This window comes from Peromyscus leucopus, chromosome 8b, assembly GCF_004664715.2.
Source record: "Peromyscus leucopus breed LL Stock chromosome 8b, UCI_PerLeu_2.1, whole genome shotgun sequence".
Lineage (NCBI taxonomy): Eukaryota > Metazoa > Chordata > Mammalia > Rodentia > Cricetidae > Peromyscus > Peromyscus leucopus.
This window is the reverse complement of record NC_051086.1, coordinates 7,223,750-7,244,004: the sequence shown is the minus strand read 5'-3', so window position 1 is coordinate 7,244,004 and position 20,255 is coordinate 7,223,750. Positions and strand designations below refer to the sequence as shown.

Below are 20,255 nucleotides of genomic sequence, written 5' to 3'. Positions count from 1 at the left end.
CACAGAGAGGGGATGGATAGTGGAGGGATAAAAGTGGCCAGAATGTATTATAGTCATGTATGAAAATTTCAAAGAGTAAATTAATAAAAAGAAAAAAAGCATCTTCATTATCCTAAAGAATTAGAGGCTTGATTTCTTTGGTGCTGAGGAAGGACTCTGAGGGTCTCAGGAGTCAGGACCGACTTCCAACAAGGGGAATGATGTTTATGGGACAATGGCAACCTCATTCAAGCCACATGGTTCAAATGGGAAAAGGCTTAATGTGAAAGGAAGAAAGAGAACAGTTGCAGAGGACCCAGGTTCAATTCACAGCTCCCACAGGTTGGTTCATAACCATCTGTAACTCTTCTGGCCTCCTTAGGCAGCAGGCACACATGTGGTGCTAAGGGCATGCATGCAGGCAAAAGACTCCCCACCCCCACCCCACAAAAAAACCAACAAAAACTCAAATAAATAAATAAATAAATAAATAAATAAATAAATAAATAAATGCTGGATTGACATTGGTCTGGGTGAACCACAGAATGACAACTTTTTTGAACACTACTTGACATTGCCAGGTGGCCTTCAGCACCAGAAACAAATGATATCTGTATATCCTGTATGATATGGGTTGCTTTCACTTGTAATTTTTAAACCAATATTGTTTCTGTGAACTTGGAAACATTGTCTTTAACAGTTCTGAGTGTGCTATGGAAATTAAAGACACAGTTTCCAGCCAGACTATCTCCCTAGAGGGTACAGCTGAGACTATGTGTCATCACACATTCTTGAGGTGGAAAGACAACTGGAAATTGTCCTGTTTCCAGACTGTTTTCTTGTTTGTATCTTTCCTAGTTACACTGGTTTGAACAAGAATGGTCCCCACAGGCTCATATAGCATGCTTAGTCCTCAGCTGATGAGCTGTCAGGGAAGGATTAGCAGTGAAGGGAAGCATCAATGACAGAAAGTTGATACAAATGTAATTGGACAGAAACTTGATACAAATGTAATTGAACTAGGGGGCCAAGTTCCAGCTCCAGCAAGCAGTAGAACTTGGCAGCTTTGGTCATGAGGTCTGACTTTAGAGTAAAGGTGTTGTGGAATCTTCCTCTGCTACTAAGGGAAGCAGCTGAGGCCAGGCTTTTGGCAGGGAGAGTCACTGCATGGAGGCCTGGAGAGGCCACTGAGTGAAGCTGTAGTCTGGGTTGCACTGGAAAGCCCAAGTTGGAGATGTCAAAGTTATGGGATAACTGCCCAGGAGAGCTCCTAACAGGAAGTGGAACCTGCCCAAAAGACAGAAGTGTGTTGCAGTCAACACAACTCAAAGGAATTGGAAATCTGAAGAATGCCTTGATATTAAGACATGGATGCAGAATTTGGAGTTTGCCTTGCTGGGTTTCCATCTTGCTTTGGCCCAGTATTTCCTCACTTTGCTCCCTTTCCTCCTTTTTGGAACGGTAATGTATATCTGGTGCCATATGTTGGAAGTCTGGGATCTGCTTTTTTATTTTACAGAGTGTTACAGTTAAAGAGATTGCCTTGAGTCTCAAAAGAGACTTTGGACTTTCAGTCTTTTTTTTTTTTTTTGGTTTTTTGAGACAGGGTTTCTCTGTGTAGTTTTGGTGCCTGTCCTGGATCTTGCTCTGTAGACCAGGCTGGCCTCGAACTCACAGAGATCCTCCTGCCTCTGCCTCCTGAGTGCTGGGATTAAAGGCATGCACCACTGCTGCCCAGCTGAACTTTCAGTCTTAAGACTGAAAGACTATGGAGACATGATGTTGGACTTAGTGCATTTTACATTATGATATGGCTACATGTCTATAGGTGCTAGAGAGTGGAATGTGGTGGATTGAATGAGAATAGCCCCCATGGGCTCATACATTTGCATGCTTATTAGTACCCAGTTGATGAACTGTTGGAAAAGATTAGGAGGTGTGGTCTTGGAGCAGGTGTTCTTATTGGAGGAGGAGGGTTGCTGGGTGAGGGCTTTGAGGTTTCAAAAGCCCACATCAGGCCCTGTCTGTCTGTCTCTCTGTCATTCTTCCTGTTGCCTGTGGATCAGTATGTAAAACTTTCAGGTACTGCTCCAGGATGTACAACTCTCAGCTGATGCCTATCTGTCTGTTGTCATGCTTTATGACAATAGAAAAGAAACTAAGATAATAGTCTATTTTTGTCTTATATACAAAAGTCAAAGTTTTTAGTTTTCATGATCTGGGCAGGATTGGAAAAGGTATATCTACTCCTCTTTGGTGGAAATCTGGTTGCTTCTAGCACAAGTTAAAAGTGGATCACTTATGCAGACTCTGAGAGTACAGAGGAGTCTATGCCACAATGCCATCATCATGCCTTCTACAGACTCAGATTTTCCCAACTGGGGCCTAGACTTGGCAAAGCAGACCTGCCGCCACACACCATGCATATCTATACCATGTACTAGTATATATGGTTGAACTGTGCACCTCCAACCATTATACCACCATGGACGACTAGTATTGACAGAGAAGAGAGGGAAGGGAAGAAGGGTGGATAGGGAAAGTGTTAGACATTCTCTGGTTCAGTTATAAGAGTTTCTTCAGCAAAGGAAGTGGGCAGTCTTTGAGGTCCAGCTCCCTAAAGAGTATCTGTCTCAATGTCTTTGTGGTGCCAATCACTGATAGATAGGAATAGCTTGTTGGGCCTCACAGGCATGTGGTGGTTGCTTTACAGTGCAGCCAACAGTCATTGTGTCCCTTTGGGAGGAACTGTGAAAAGCGTATTTCCACAGCTCCAATAGATAGTATCCGAGTTGGAAACTTTCTTCCCCTGCAGCGGCACTCCAGCCTCACATCCTTCTGGAGTAAAAGGCTCTTCTAGTGTAGCTTCCCTCCTCTCCCAGTGCTCCACCTTCCAATCCCAAATCTATTCTACCACTGTTTTCTAAGACTTCAGACTTTCCCCAAATGCTCATCTTTTTTCAGGTCACATTAGACATGAAAATATCCTGATCTTTAATTAGTTCCTATGCTGAAAAATGCTGTTATTTTCCCCCATGACTGAAGCCATGCTTTAAATCATTTGGGTGGCCCAGGATAAATGGTTGGCTAATTACTTATTTGGGGGAATGTTTCTTCTCTATTCTTCAACTGCCAGAGTTTTCACTGAAACTATTAGATCTCCTCTTTCCACTCCCCACACTGTACACCTGGGCATGGAACATCTCTGGAGAACATAAAACAGATGTTGCAAATAGAATCACAGGTCATATTACAATACTTTGCTCAGTAAGTGTATGCATCAGGGATGCCAAGGCTATCTACCACAAAGCATTGCTCATCTATTTGTGGTGGTGCTGGGCAAGTCTGCTGTACCACCGGTCACACACAAGGATAGCACAGGGCTGCAGATATGCTCAGTGGCAGAGTGCTGCATTTGATTCCCAGAAGCACACAAAGGTCTGTGATATTTGATAATAAATGTCACTGCTTTATCTAGTTAACCTATTCTGTTTTCATCATTAATGCATATTACTTTTACTGATAAGGAAGTTTTTAGTTTAAAGCAGTATGCCCATTACACAGGCAGCAGGCTCATAAGTCCTGCATTTATGGCAATCCTTACTGCAGCAGCAGGCCATGTTCAATGATGACTCAAGCCACTTAAGTTTTGTGTGAGTGCACTCCATGATGCTCATAAGATGGCAGAATCATCCATGGTGCATTTCTCAGAATGCAGTGCCACAAGAACAGACTACTGGGCTAAAGTAAAACTTCTTTGATTTAAGCAAATAAAAAGAAGAACCAGGAATAGATACCAGAGGAAAGACTGATGAAGACGAGATAGAGAGAAAGGAGGAAATGTGAAACTCTTATCTCCACAGCTCAGTAGATATGTCCCCAAGCTGGAAACTTGTAGTCTCAGGCTTTAATGAAGAGGTCATCACCCTGATAGAATCTGAAACACTGAACAAGTCATGATATCACACCTTGTATTCAATGATATTTCAGAAGAAATTTCACATTGTATTTATATTCTGTTCAACAAAATAGATTTAATATATTTCACCAGAATTTATTAAACAATAAATACAACATTTAGAACATTCATTTCCATGAAAGTCTTTAGAGCTGCACTGTTCTAGAACAGCAGGACACTATCTAGAATGACACCTGTACAGTGACATGAATAAACACTGACAGAGCTGACAAAACAGGCTGTGTTTCCATGAAGAGCTGACAGGTCACATAAACATAAGCATAAGGTTGAACAAGACCGAAAAGCTTTGTCCACACTCTCCACAAAATGTCATGCAGTCAAATTTATAAACATGCTCCATTTGGTAATATATTTAAGTTGTGTGAACTAACATTTGAAACTTCATTGAGGGATAAGGAACGAGAAACTTTACTTAGCACTGTCCAAAGAAGTTGGATGAGCATGTATGCAGGGAAACTGTGACTCTCACATGCATGCAAAGTCTAGGCCATTTGCCCAGATGGAAGCAGGCACTTGAAGAACACACGACCACATTCCAAGGTTGCTGGAATCTCATAAAGTGACTAAGTTGTAGCTAGGAAAGAAATAAAACTTTGAATTATTGTACCGACCTTACATTCATGAGAGTTTTGCATATTTCCATTTTGTAATAGCTTTGTAAGAGAAATGAGGAAACCCATCCTCTCACAGATGCTGTCTCAGCCCATGTTCTGGTCTAAAATGGACTTTCCTTACACTGCTCTGGCCTCATCTTCTCATTTACAAAGTCTGACTGTCTTTCAATTAAGACTCAGAAAACTGGATGAAGTCTCCTCCTATGTGTGAATTGAAGCCGTGTGGTTGGAAACCAGGGGCAACTAAAAAGCAAGGGGAGACTATGTGCTCATGTAGACTGTAGACTGTGTAAGTAACTATGGAACAGATGAAACTATCAGAGGCCATGGGGAGGATAGAAATAGTCACTAAGGCTGTAAAAGACAGTGAGTTGTTCAGAAGTGAGTGTGTGAAGAGATGATAGGATGAGTAATTACTCCTAGGACAGCAACTTAAAAATGAAACAAAAATGCAGTCAGAGGGACAGAATGAGAATCATGACATGACTGTAGCAAACTAAGAGAGGAGTGGTGTGTTCATATTACATATGACAACACATTCCAAGAGATAGAAAACAAAGCAGAGACATACAAAAGAAGAAAAATCACACACTCAAATGTCTGTGTATATATATATGTACTTATATATATATACACATATACATACATACACACACATATTTCATGGAGATGAGATCATGGAGAGAGTAGTTTCAAGGGCATAACAGAGATGGGGCCTTAAGTGAAAATTTAAATGTCAAACAATATTTAACAAAGTGTACTATGTGCCAAACACTGGGTTACGGAAGGAAGCAGGTTAGAAGTGACAATAGGCTATACTAAAGGTTAGAGAAAGCAGGATACAAAGGGAGGGAAAGGTCTCATCAGTCATCTCAGTGTATTCTCACCAGAGAAGACAGGAAGATTCACATTCATCTTGTATTAACTCGAATCTAGAAACAACATAAGAGAAGTTCAAGTTGGCCTGTAACACTTACTTTTGTCAACAAATATATATTAAGAGATTAAAAATTACATTACACTTTTGCAACATATTAGCTTTATAAAGTTATGTAATATAGTTCAAAACTTAAGGTAAAATAACAAATGTGAAAGATACCTTTGTCTATATTATTTTGGAAAGCCTAGCATATTAAGTTAGCATATAATTTTTACCAGATGATTTTGGATTCATAGAAGCTGAGGTTCAAAAGACCCCGCCAAGTCCAAGGGTTCACAGTGAGTAGAACACTGCCCAGCTTCTCTGCATATTGCTGTTCAAACACCTTTTTCTTTGAGACACTTTAACTATGTTCCTCCTTCCTACTGCCTCCCAACACAACCCCATTCTTATTGGGCACCAAGAGTGAACTGGAGTGCTATGAGTCTGGACATGGTTTGTATGCTGCCACTGCGAGCAATGTGCTATTAGTGCAGCATTCTACAACTATATTACCTACAAAATTAAGACATTCTTCACAAATTAAATACTGTAAATGTAATGACTCAAAAGTTGTCATTAAGTACTGAGACCTCACAGAAGCACTCACTGTGACAGAACATATTCTATATGTGAAGAAATGAAAACAACCATTTCGATTTAGCAATTCCTTATTAGTTATGCTAATTTTGTTCCAGTTAATATTTTGAAAGCCAAGAACTTCCTTTTTGTAACTTTCAAAACTACATTTATTTACTCTGTGTGTGTGTGTGTGTGTGTGTGTGTGCGCGCGCGCGCGCGCGCGCACACACATGTTGGGGAGGTCAGAAGACCACTTATGTTGCTTTTTGCCTTCCACCATGTGGTTCCTGAGGATTGACCTCAGGTCATCAGGTTTGTTGCCAAGCACCTTTACCTGCTGAGCCACATTGCCAGTCTGAAAACCTGCAGCTTTTCACTGTTTTACCACAATATCAGTTACTAAACACTGGTGCAGACTTAGGCCAAGATTCAATTCGTGAGTTGTTTTCCAGGAATGAGGCTGTGCCAAGGGCAGACTGTTAAATGAGTTACACTGGCATGCAACATCCATGGGAAGAAAATGACAAGCAGTTGATAGAATGTGTAGTTTTATATTAGAGTTAACATGTTCTTCACCAACATGGTGTTCGGTAACTTGTGTTTAAAGACTGACATTCAAATATACATTTAATGGACATGTGTGTTCTTTGCTCAGAAAATTCCAGCCAATGCTTGCCTTCTGCACCCTTACATATATACTCAGGTTCTACCCTGTATCTCCTGCCTGAGCATGGCTTTATACTTTTAGATGTTCCTATACTTTAATATTGGCAGTTAGGAAATCTAATGCAATCAAGGTAAGCTACAATGCTTACATAACTTCATTTTCAAAATAAAGTTTAAAGTGTGTTGACTTACTTCACTAGATAAATTTTGGCACTTCAGTCTGTGTCTGTATTTTTCATTTTCTGCAATCATTCTGGAAATGACTTTGCGTACTTTTTTCCACGCTAAGACCTTAAAAAGATAAACATAGTCAAGGAACATTGGGCACAAAAGTGCAATGCCTTTGGATGGAGGTAATCCAGGGTGACTCTGCTGGGCTGCATGTTAGTCAACATCATTATCGTGAAGTCCATGCACTGAGAACTAGCCCGCCAATGTCCCCCAGTGGTCACTAACTTGTCCGACCTCTTCTTTTTCAGTTTTCTTGAGTTCCCTTCCTGCAATGCTTAAATGAGTTCTCCTGGATTTTGCTGCCTTTCAAAAGGAAAAAAAAAATGTCTGCAAAGTCTTGCTAACCACTTAGCACATTCAATTTTCAAAAGGTACTAAAAATACTGAATTTCAATTCCTCTGTTTACACTGGGCAGAGATTTGTTTATAATGTATTTCATTCTAGGTAAGAATTAACTAGTTCTCCTAGGAGACAGCCAAAGTTACTAGAGATTGTGAATATACTGGAATAGAAAAAAAAAACCCTATAAAAATAGCTACATCTAGACTTTTTTTTTTTTCCTATTTAGCAGTTTGACATTTGACAAGCATATAAATGTCATCTAGAAACATCTTCACATACTGAACAATAGGATGAAGGGCATGCATGTAAATCACTTATCCCAGTGCATAGCACACGATGCTCAAAGGTAAGCACTGGCCATGTTCTTTTCTCCTTACCCAGAAAGAATCGGCTCTGGAATGAAGCAGGTCTTAGTGCAGCTGAAGACTGCTACTTACTTCAGATATCTTTGGTACAAGGGCTAGTTGCCTTGAGCATTGCTTTAGACCGTGCATGGGCTACACACCAAACAAGCATGAATTTATGTGTCACGCTCAATTAATAAATTCTTTAAAGTAAAATGGCAATCATAGATGAGCACAGCCACTTATCTGAAATATGCTCAAAATGCCTGAGTTACCATGACAATTGGCAACCAGTGGTGCAAAGGGTTCAGCAATAAAGTTCATCTTTGTCATCTTTCTGGCTAAACAGTCACACAGGTTCTTTGCTTTGGAAAGAGCAATATGACACCAATGTAGATGGATTCTTTCCTATGAAGTCTGTGATTTTCTTCCTATACTGCTTTATATATAGCAGTTAGTAATACTCTATGGAACATAGGTTATGCTTTGAAAAAGATCTCCTGGCAGGTTATATTTTGATTAAAATGCATTTTATACCTTCATATACCAGAACTATTCTTCATAGTTAATAAATACTTCCATGCTCAGTTCCATTTTGCCAAGTTTCTCCTATTTCCTCATTTCAGAAAATTAAGTTTTTCAGGAGATGGAATTACTTTCACTGTCCTGGAAACTTTTGTACACTATACTCACAGAAGAAGGTCTAAAATTTAAACATTGTTAATTTTCCTTTATAGCAACATACCTTTTTCCTTTCCTTCATTATTTTGGAGGTCTCATTCAGTGGTATGGGGAAATCAAACGCTTTAGCTGCATTTTTCCGGTTTAAACCTATTTTTTTTTTTTTAGAAAAGAAAAGAAATCAAAGTTAGTGCATATTGTAAAAAGCACTAACTATCTGAAAACAGGGGCCATAATAATGTCTCAGAAGCTCTTTGGGGGATGTTCGTGCTGGTGTTATATTTCTGATCATTAGGTGACACCTCTTATTGAAAACAGCAATAAGTGCATGCTCCCTGGAGAACTTTCTATCTGATTCCCTTTGCCTTTAGCACACTTACCTTAACTCTCCCCACTCATTCCTGACATACTACCTTCTACACCTGGTTTTCCTTTAGACATTCAACAGTTCGATTTCCAGGGAACATTCTTGGATCTTACAAACCATGCTGGGTTGTCACACACAGAACTTCACAGTTTCCCCGAGAAGTATATTTTCCTCTCTGGCAATCCAGTTTCTATTTTGTAGATACTAGGTACATAATACATTACATTTGATGAATGAACTAAAATGTGTTCCCAAATGGCATTTACTAATTTGTGAGGCACATGCCACTGATTCTGAGTGGGACACAGACATGGGATGAAGGAACCTAATTAAGTCACATTGTGAAAAACTCTTCCCTTGCCAACTCTTCCAATCTTCCAGTAATGGAGGAAGTCTGAGTTTGTCCACACGTCATTTAGAGATCTTCAAGACTTGCTGCTTTTCCTGTATGACACAGACACCTTCTAGCTGGAAACCTATTTACTATAATTGAATGATATTGTTTTGCCATTATTAGCTTCTAATTATTTTCTCTTCTTAGCAAACACACATGAGTAGTGTTCTAATGAAGTTTAGCTAAGAGGAGAAAATTACCTATTGAAATGAATACACTAAGTAAACTAGCACACACATGCAGACATGGCATAACAAGTCAAGTTGACAAGCTCTGCTCGTGTCTATCTTCCCCTTGGAACACCACAGCTTTCAGGGTGGTATGTTTTCATCGTTCTCACTGTTTCCTACTTGTAAGTCTTATCTAGTTTGCACCTATACTCTTAAGGTAAGAGAGGGGCCATGGAATCTGTCTAAAAATAAAGCAAGAAGTATAACACATGTGCACAAGAAAAACTTTTCTTCCATTTCTTCCTGTCCTGTGACTGGGCACCGGTGGATGCTACACCATGGATTTAGTCCCAGCTCACACTTCTGATTTTCCTCTGGTTCTTGCTGTCCATGCTCTGACCCTAGCATGATGTACTTGTAGCTCTTCCCTGGTCACTGGCAATCGTCATCCTTCCTCACAATCTGCTCACACATTTCTCTACCTGTAACTTGTCCATCTCTCAGTCTCATGTGAAAATCTCAAATAGCTTTCTCTACCATGATACTTTCCTTGACTCTGTTATCCCCAGATCATTCACCATTTCCAAAGTATTCATCTGTACACCTCCACAATAGTATTCTTATCTTTAATTATTTATAGCATATGACTATCTCCCAAGCACAGTGAGAGGGAACCAGCCTGATCTATTAGTCTTGCCTGAAATGTTAGCTTTGCCTGCTGCTTGTCCTTGGCTTTCTAAACACAGCACATCTGAGGATGGCTTACCAGCCTGACTTTCACAACGATGACATCATCCCACCATTTAAACATCTTTAGGGGTTATAGAAATGAAAATCACTCTACGATTTAATCAAAAACTTGTTTTTCATTCATTCAGTAAACATTTAGTAATTTTGTTAGTCATTCTTGTTCCTTCAAGCCATCTGGGCTCACTGTGCCAACATTTACTGGGTGCTTATTCCATGCCAAACACCACATTAGGTGTTCTGTATGTGCTGCTTCACTTCATCTTCACAGCAACCCCTTGAGGCGGAAACTATGATCCACACTTGAAAGGTGATGAATTTAAGAATCAGACTGGATAACTAAAATGGGCAATATTATATTTCCAGTAATTAACAGAGCCATGATTGTCTGACTTCAAAGCCAAAGCTCTTGATAATCCCACCAGAAATTTCTCCAATTTTGCCTTCTTGATTTCCTGTCTTGTCCCTCTTTCTGTCCCTGAACTTGATTATCAAAGTCCTTATCAGGTCTCTTTCTTATAGCACTCACACCTACTGACTTATATGCCAATTATTCACATGGGAGTCCTTGGAGTACAGAATAGTCACCTGATCCATCTTGCCATTAGCATTTGACCTAATGTTTACAACACAGTAGATGAATAATTCATTTTTATTTCCCATAGACATTTGATGATGATGATGATGATGATGATGATGATAATTTAATCAAATATAAACAAGACTAAGTAACCTAAGTACTTTATACTCTTTGGCTTAGCTCAGGTGCACGTCTATCTCAGGGTACCCACCCCACCCCTTAAATGCATTCCTGGTTTTATAAGCTCAGCAAGGAGGTCATGGAAGTTAATAGCTTTGCTATTCACACAGTGGCCCAGTGCAGATACGTCAGCCACAGCCTCAACTCTTCCTTCTCCCTTCCAATCAGTTATCAGTTCTGCCCTTTTACCTCTGCAGCTTTCATTTTAGCCTTTCAATTTCTACTGGACTACTACCACTGCCTTGAAGCAGTCTTCCAGCCTCTTATCAGCTACAAAGCCAAATTAAATCCATTCTGTATCTGAAAATACTAACTAACTAAATAAATAACAAGGCAGATCAGAACATGAAGTGCAGGGAAGGTATTTAAGTATGTAATCTAAAGGCCCAAATCCCACACAATGTACCAAGCAAGCAGTTGGATGAGACAGACTCAGGTGAAAGTGAAAAGCAGGATTCTGGAGGAAAGTCATCCTGGTATGGTTTCTGGAAGAAGGGAAGGGAAAGGTTATAAACTGAGTTACAAGGAAACACCAGTAACATGTAAGACAGTAGAGACACTGGGAACACCATTCTCTGGTCACAATGCAATAAAACTAGAAAGCACTAACAAAACCAAAAGAATAGGAAGGTTCCAGGATGTAAAACCTTTAAAATATGTTAAGCAGTATCAGTGTGACATGAATAATTAGAATAAAATTATAGAACGTTTTAAAAATCAACAGTGGAAATATTACATATTGAGATGTGTGGGTGGTACTAAAAGTGGTTAAAACCATACTAAATACTTCCTGATTTTAAAAAGTAAATGAAATGCCTGATTTTCAATCTACATATTCAACACAATCCTGATAAAAATTCCAATAATATTCTTCATAGAAGTAGAAAACAGCAATATTAAAACTCGTTTGAAAGTATACAGTATCCAGGAGAGGCAAAGCAATCTGAACAAAAAAAGAATAATGCTGATGCTATCAACATACATGTAAGTCACATGACTGAGTCACATGACAAAAACAGCATGGTCCTGAAGACACATAAAACGATGGAACACAACAGGAAGTCCATCTAGAAACCAACACAGCTAGTCCCTGATTTCTGACAAAGCTGAAGACAGCCCTGGGGAAAGCCAGCCTCACCTACAAATGGTGCTGGGGAAATGGATACCCACATGTAGAAGACAATAACTAGTTCCCACTTCTTACCCTACACAGAAAAACCAACTCCAAATGGGGGAAAGAACCTTAATATAAAATATGAAACTGGAAAAAGTAGAGCAGATACTTCAAGATATAGGTGTAGGTATAGTAAGTGGAATACACACAGAACTGAAAACCTGACCAATAAGAAAGCAATGCAAGCAAAAACAATGAAATGATGAAAGGAGGACATAGAAATGAAACATACGATTCAGAAAGGAGGACATAGAAATCATCAATAAACATATGAAAAACCTCTTAACCTCACCAGCCCTTGGAGAAATTCCAATTAAAATCACATTGATACTATATATTACCCTAGTCTGAATGTCAACCATTAAGAAAGCAACAGGGTTGGTAGGGTGGTTCAGAAGGTAAAGACCTCTTGCCACCAAGCCTGACAAACTGGGTTTCATCCCTGATGCCCAGATGGAAGGAGAGAACTGACTCCTGCAAGTTGTTTCCTAATGCACACACATGACATGGCTGACACACACATGTAATAAAAAGATGGAAGGATGAATGGATAAATTTTAAAAAAATTTAAGAGGAAAACAACAATAAATTCTGGCACAGATGTAGACAAAGGGAATCCTGATCCTTATAAACATCTGGTGGAAATGTAAATCAGTCCAAATTCTATAGAAATCAGTATGGAGGTTCCTCAAAAAATTAAAAAAAACAGATCTATAATATAGCCCACCTAATGAGTATTTATCCAAAAAACCCAGGTCAACATATCATGGAAACACTTGAACATCAATGTTTATACAAAAGTATTCATAACAGCTATGTTATGGAAAGAACATTTATGTCCAACAACAGATTTTTTTTTATCCATAAAGAAGAATGAAGTTACACTGTTTTCAGGGAAATAGATTCAACTGGACATAATCATATTAACAAATTAGGCTAGTCTCAGAAAGATAAGTATGGCATTCTCTTTCTCACTTGTCACTCTTAGATTTTATATAGTCACATAAAATTATGTGTATATAGATTAAATGAAAATAAGTAAAATTGTCTAAGGGAATAAAAGAAGGGTTGAAAGAAGGGAACTGGGTAAGGGCTTGGGGGGTATGTTCAACATATAAGAAAAAATTGAAATGTACTTTGAAATTATTAAAAAATAAAAATACCCAATTTTTAGTATAAGAAGAAGAAAGCACAAGAAAGAAAGGTTAAGAAGTTGGTACTAAAGAGGAAGAAACAAGAAAAAATGCTTAAGTAATAAATCAAAATCTTGTTTTAAAAATAAGCAAGGTACTAGTACCATCAGTACAAAGGGAGAAAGTACATGCCTACATACATAAAACAGAAACAAATTATTGAGGGAGGAATGACCGTTAAGGCTGGGTAAACTTTAAAACACATTAGTTTGCAGGCCTCAGTGGAAACACATGTAGACACCTAGAAGTGTGTAATTGCTTAAGAAAATACATGTTACCAAACATTGATGTCTCAGAGTCAGAAACTACAAACAAACCAGTTTCCATGGCACAGAGGAAATTAAGAAATTATCCCACACAACCTGAGGCTCAGATGGTTTTGCAGAATTTTATCAAGACTATGTAGTTCCAATGTCCCATAAACTATTCTAGAACATAAAAAAGGAAGGAAAGATTCCCAATTATTTGTATGAAGTAAATATAACTCCAATATCTAAATCAAGTAAAGAAGTACAAAGAAAAAAATACAGGTCACTATATTTGATGAATGTCAATAAAAAAATTCTAGGCAACTTATTATTAGAGCCTGTCAGTATATTAAAAAATAATATAACACAAGCAAGTGAAATTTATTTCAATACCGTAAGATTGGTTCGATAGTTGGAAACCTATTTATATATATCATACTACATATTACTAATTCTAAGGAAAAACATTATCTCCATAGATCACAGTAAGCCTTTGACAAAATTTAAAGCCTATTTATAATAAATAAAAATTACTGAAGATAATAAAAGTAGATATAATTTTTCATACTCTAAATATATGGTCTTAGTCCTAAAACCAGTACTTTATTTAATGTAGAAACACTAGAGACATTTCTCCTAAGAATAAGAACAAGGTAAGGTGTCTATTATCTTTACAGCTATTTACCCTGCACTAGCTAGATGTATTAGCCTGTATAATTAGACAAAAAATATGGTAGACATAAAAATGAATAAAAGAGAAATAAGATTATATTTACTTACAAATGACATATACCAGTTGGGCATTGTGGTGCACATCTTTAATTCCAGCACTTGGGAGGCAGAGGCATTTAGATCTCTGTGAGTTCAAGGCCAGCGTGGTATACATACAGAGTTCCAGGCCAGCTAGAGATACATAGTGAGACTCTGTCTCCAAAAATAAATTCACAAATAATTATAATGGAAAATATATGAGAATCATGAGAATCAGTGATGGAACTAACTATAATAAAAAAGTGGCCAGTGAATTAGTAGGATCTAAAATTAACATGCAAAACTGAATAGGCCTAAGGAAAAGAAGTCAGTCAGAAAAGCCCACATATAAAGATTCCATTTAGATATGTCCAAAGTAAGTAAATCTATGGAGACAATGTAGATGAGCACTTGCTTAGGCTAAGATTAGTAGGAAGTGGAAGCAAAGGTGATGGGATATGATGCCTGCTAAGGGGTAGAGTTTCTCTGTGATGTACCAAGTATGCTAAAATGGATGCTAATGACGAATCCACAACTCTGTGGCTATGTAAGAACCATTGACATGGGTACCATAAATAGGTGAATTGTTAATAAAATCTCAATAAAGTTGCTTTTAAAAGTGTAGGTGAGTTGGGCATGGTGACAGATGCTTTTAATCTCATTGCTCAGCAGGCAGAGGCAGGCAGATCTCTGTGAGTTCGAGGCTAGCCTGTTCTACAAATCGAGTTCTAGGACAGCCAGGGCTACACAGAAAAACCCTGTTTTGAAAACCAAAAACCAAACCAACTAACCAACCAAACAAAAAACCCACCTACCTCCCAAAAAAGTAAAAACCAACCAACCAACCAAAAAAAAACCAAGTATAGGTGTAAAGCAATGCCCTCAAAGGAGATGAACTTTTTTTTTTGTTTGTTTGTTTGTTTGTTTTTCAAGACAGGGTTTCTCTATGTAGCTTTGTGCCTTTCCTGCAACTTGCTTTGTAGACCAGGCTGGCCTCGAACTCACAGAGATCCACCTGCCTCTGCCTCCCTAGTGCTGGGATTAAAGGAATGTGCCACCACCGCCCGGCGGAGATAAGCTTTTTGAGATGACTGCAATGTTCTATACCTTGGCTGTGAAGTATGAAGTATGTAATTCTGCAAACCTCTTCAGAACACACATAAACTAATCCTTGCTAAAGATTTTAAATAATAGGCTTTGCATACATTTCTAATGCATTATGTAGTAAGGAATCCCACTTACAATAGGAAAGATTAAATACCAGGGAATAAATTTATCTAGATTTATGCAAAATCTATAATGAATAATTTTGTTTTGAGACAGGGTTTCTTTGTGTAGCCCTGACTGTCCTGGAACTCTCTATGTAGACCAGGCTGGCTTCAAACTCAGAGATCCACCTGTCTCAGCCTCCTTAATGCTGGGATTAAAAGTGTAGGTACCATGTGAATACATTTTAAAAAATTATTTAAAACATTCCTGAAAGGTTCAAAAGTAGATTGAGCAAATAGAACTACATCTTTTATGTTTTAATAGGATGATTCAATATCTTCCAAGATGTCTGTTCTACATACGTGTGTGTGTGTGTGTGTGTGTGTGTGTAGGTGTATACAATCAAGTAATTAGCAATTTATTTTTTTTTATTGTATGTGTATGGGTGTTTTGCTTGTACACCACTTAGGTGCCTGATGCCTGAAGAGGCCAGAAGAGGGCGTCAGATCCCCTGGAACTGGAGTTAGTTTTAAGTTGCCATATGGGTGCTAGGGACCAAACCTGGGTCATCTGGAAGAGTAGCCAGTGCTCCTAACCCATTGAGCCATCTCTCCAGCTCATGTAATCAGCGAGAATAACCAACAAGCATGCCAAACTCCCATCTCTCTGAGGGACTGAAGTAGCTACATCCAAGAACTTCTCTTAGGTCTCTGGGTTATCTTAAATGTCCTGCAGCCCTTTTTCAGGCCCCATTAGGTAAGTTGGAGGGATTTTCCTAGTTTATGGTTCCAACACAGACTGACAGGAGGGCTGAGCCTGGTTGCCTATTGACTGGAATGCTGTGAGAGGACTGACAGGAAGGCTAACAGGAAGTCTGACAGGAAAGCTGACATGAAGGCTAACAGGAAGTCTGACAGGAAAGCTGACAAGAAGGCTAACAGGAAGTCTGACAGGAAAGCTGACATGAAGGCTAACAGGAAGTCTGACAGGAAGGCTGACATGAAGGCTAACAGGAAGTCTGACAGGAAGGCTGACATAAGGGATGACAGACGGAAAGGAAGGCTGGCGCGAGCCTGACTGACTGAAGGCCGTGTTCTTAAGATGGCGGCCGCAGCCGCCCACTCAGCCCCAGCCCTCACAGGGCAGGAGGAGCCCTCCACCTGCTCGCGCCGCTTGCTCCAGGCCCCTCGGTGCTCTCGACGCCCTCGACCTCCGCAGCTGGAAGGAGGTGGAGTCCGGGGTGGCGGCGACGCGGGCGCGGGAGCCGGTGGGCAGCGCTCCTCCCGGGGGCCCGCTCTCCACGGCGGCTCGCTCCACGGCCAAGCAGGCCCCGAGCTCCGGGCCTTGAAGGCGGAGACCCCGGGGGCCCCTCAAGGGCCACACGCCAGGCCGGTGCGAGGCGAAGCGCGTCACGTAGATCAAGGGAGGCCTGTCGGGCCGGTGGTGGCCGCCTGCGGGGACCATGGCCGCCTCCTGGCGGGAGACCTAGGGCCTCAGCTCCACCTGGGCAGGACTGGGGGGCGCGGTGTGTGTGGGAGGTGTGGGGGGCAGACCACGTGCCGCAGGGTGGGGCGGGGAGAGGCGCTGGGGGCGGGGCCAATGGGAGGGGTGGGCGGGGCTTCAGCCGAGACGCGGGGCGGGGCCGGGTAGCTGGAGTCCTGCAGGAGCCTGGGTACCTACCGGGTGGGAAGTTGAGGAATGGACTGGAAATCCTGGGTTGAGGTGAGGAAGGAATGAAGGAGATGAGAGGCGCTAGGCAGCCGGGGAGGACCTCTCTGCCAGAAGTGAGGGGGCAAGGAAAGCCACCATGAAGGGGGAAGCAGGAAGGTCCTTAGTGGGGAGGCTGGCCATTCATCTACAAAGAGGTTGAATTTGAGGCCACATAGTTTTGGGGCTGGGGTGTAAAAAATATCAAATATGGTCTTTTCTATCAAATACTATAAAACGTGTTTAGGACAAGGAATTAAAATTTTTTTTTTAATCTCTCCCACCTTGGAAGACTTATGCAATGTTTTTACCCTCTCCACCCAGGAAAACTTTTACACAAAGGCCCATGGCTCTATTCTAGGAATTTGATGGTCTGAAGCAGTGACCTTTTTTTCAGTGACCCCTTTCACCTTCCTCCTCCATTTCCTGTAAGCCGATTCTTTTTTGTTTTGTTTGTTTTTCCAAGACAGGTTTTCTCTGTCTAGCCCTGGCTGTCCTGGAACTCATTCAGTAGGCCAGGCTGGCTTTGAACTCACCGAGATCCACCTGCCTCTGTCTATGGAGTGCTGGGGTTAAAGGCATGCGCCACCACTGCCCAGTTTATAAACCAATTCTTTTCGGACTAGCCAATTGATTAAGCTTGTGAGGTCAGACCCCAGCCAAAGAAGAAAAGACACAGGCACCACCTAAGTTAGAATAAAAACCAAGTGCACCCCCTCAGTGTGTTTACACTTCCTAGTGCACCTCTTGATCGTGAGTAAAATTTGCCTTGTACAGACACTTCAGTTGGAGTAGTGATGTCTTTCTTGCTACTGTTAATCCCACCAGTCGAGAATGAGGCCACTACCACAATCTTAAGCCAAATTTGAAGCAAGGTTTAACTAAATACTGGCCAGGAAGATGGACTCTGGCCAGGACTGCTCCTAGGTTCCCAGGAAATGGTCACAAGTCATGTTTTGCAGGGGCTTGAAAAGGCAAACCCATAGGGCAAGCATATATCCTGAAGTGTTTCTGCCCATGCTACCTCCCGCCCACATGTGATCAAGCATATCTAGTGTAGCTAGGTCAAACAAACAGGAACTTATTCTTAACTGCAAACAACTCTTAACATGTAAGGTTTATTTTTTCTGTTTTGGTCTCATACTACCTCAAACATATTTCTAACAGGGAGCAAACTATGAAGGGGAAAACTCCTCTAAGGAAATGAGAGGAAGAAGAAAGAATGGAACCAGGTCAGCCTCTGAAAGACCCCTGCTCCATTATGAGGACATGGGGCGTTGGGCCGATGAAATGTCCCCCCCCAATAACTTAGCCTAAGAAACGCCATTCTGAAGGAATCAGAAAAACAGGAGTTCACAGCCGTAGCCAGCCACCCGGCCTTGAGAGAGATAACTATGGCCAGCCATCCGGCCTTGAGAGAGATAATTGTGGTCAGCGGCCTTGAGAGAAAGACAGTTGAGTTAAATTAGGATATTTTATGGCGGGCCCCTGGCCTTGAGGAATAAGCAGCTGGCCTGGGCAAGGCCAGATCAGCCACACACATACGACCCCAAGTTCACCCTGGCCTTCTTTGAAACAACCAATAGGGACCCTGTAACTATGCTTCTTGCTTCTGTAACCGCGCCTCTGCCTTGGAATCCCATAAAAAGTCCCCTTTGCCCTAGGAAGGGGCGCAAGTCCTCCTAGAGACTTCGCCCCAGGTACCCGTGTATCTAATAAACCCTCTTGCTTTTGCATCTGATCGGTGGTTTCGGTGTGTTCCTTGGGTTTGGGGTCTCTCCTGAAGGAAGATCTCCTCTGGGGGTTCTTTCACCTCATGGTTTGTTGTGTGAAGAGTTTCAGTGTGGGGACCTCTAACACTAGATCTGTTTGGAAAGGTTAACCAGATAAAGTTGGAAGGCTTTGGGGAGAAGACACCCTTTGCTGCCAAAGGTAATGGCCCTAGTCCTGGAGAGCTGCCCTACAGAGAGAACACAGACCTCACAGCTGATGTCAGACCTGGTCTAGCTGCTGGCCAGTTAGGCTTTTTCCAGCCAACTGTTTTCCTTCCTGAGCCTCTGCCATGCAGTTATTTTCTCCAAACAGAAACTTCCTTTCATGGAGGTAGACTCTGTAAGGCTCAGGAAGTAAAAGAAACCTACAAGTCTCTAGAAGTAAATAAAGCTGAAGTTTCTGAAGGTCACAAGCTTCCTAAAGCCCTTCCCCAAGGTTATATAAACAGTTGGCAATTGCTGGGAAGAGGAACTGTCCACCAGCCAGCTGGCCAGCAACTTGGGCAGGGAGTTGGAGGGATGATGCTTTCCCCAGTCAATGCTTATTCTGGAGGGGGCCTTTAAAAAAATTTTTTTTTCTGTTGTGCATCTGTTTCTGCGTCACTGTAAGGAAGCACAGCAAGTTCATTGCTTCATTAAGTTAGAATTGACTAGAATCTTTTTTTTCTCCTGTCTGTACAGGTACCTAGAGTGAATAGATTTTCTTTACATCTCCTAGTAAAAGTTATACAGTGTCTCCTTTTCCTCGGATGTAAGTATAAATCACAACAAGGTATACTGAGTACCACATGAGAAGAGGTAGTTCCCTTAGACCGGAGTGTCATTTTCCATTCACTCAGCATATAGCTGTGAGGTACACCCTGTAATTTATTTACATTTAAATTTTACTGACAGCTTTCCTTTTGCTGTTTTCTGGCGAGGGAACTAGGATTACAAAATATGAAGGGGACGCCGGGCGGTGGTCGTGCACGCCTTTAATCCCAGCACTCGGGAGGCAGAGACAGGCGGATCTCTGTGAGTTCGAGGCCAGCCTGGGCTACTAAGTGAGTTCCAGGAAAGGCACAAAGCTACACAAGAGAAACCCTGTCTCGAAACCCCCCCCCCCAAAAAAAATGAAGGGAACCCCCAAAGTAATAAAAATACACTTAACAAATGGACCTGTTCTATTGAATTCTAAATATATGCGGAGCAGCATACAAGGCATCAGCAGAAAGCTGGATGGGTTTTCAGACACTCAGAGCACCTTGTATTAGTGTCTGTTCAGACTCATCAATGGGCAATAGGAAGTACTTCATATCGTCTCCCGATTTCAGGCATCACCAGGTAGGGTTGACCTTTGTGTTTGACTTTGTTCACTCAAACTGTATGTGTGAGATCATCATTGCATCACTTAGTATGTCATCCTTCACCCATCCCACTAGTGATA

General features: G+C 41.0%; 1 protein-coding gene across 1 annotated transcript; it reads right to left on the bottom strand.

Annotated features, from left to right (window-relative positions):
* Window positions 1-4,032: 4,032 nt before the first annotated feature.
* On the bottom strand, window positions 4,033-16,868 carry C8BH5orf47 (chromosome 8b C5orf47 homolog). Its single transcript, XM_028893366.2, has 5 exons — window positions 16,511-16,868; window positions 8,403-8,488; window positions 6,932-7,030; window positions 5,460-5,504; window positions 4,033-4,532 (listed from the first exon to the last, which is right to left on the bottom strand). The coding sequence occupies exons 1-4, from the start codon at window positions 16,812-16,814 to the stop codon at window positions 5,484-5,486; spliced, it is 510 nt and encodes a 169-aa protein (XP_028749199.1). The 5' UTR covers window positions 16,815-16,868; the 3' UTR covers window positions 4,033-4,532; window positions 5,460-5,483.
* Between the last annotated feature and the right edge of the window lie 3,387 nt (window positions 16,869-20,255).

Coding starts and splice junctions, on each gene's coding strand:
- C8BH5orf47 (XM_028893366.2), bottom strand. CDS start 16,814: ATGGTCCCCGCAGGCGGCCACCACCGGCCCGACAGGCCTCCCTTGATC. Junction 8,489..16,510: donor GGAGCAAGCGGCGCGAGCAG/GTGGAGGGCTCC, acceptor AAAAAAAAATAG/GTTTAAACCGGAAAAATGCA. Junction 7,031..8,402: donor TAATGAAGGAAAGGAAAAAG/GTATGTTGCTAT, acceptor TATCTTTTTAAG/GTCTTAGCGTGGAAAAAAGT.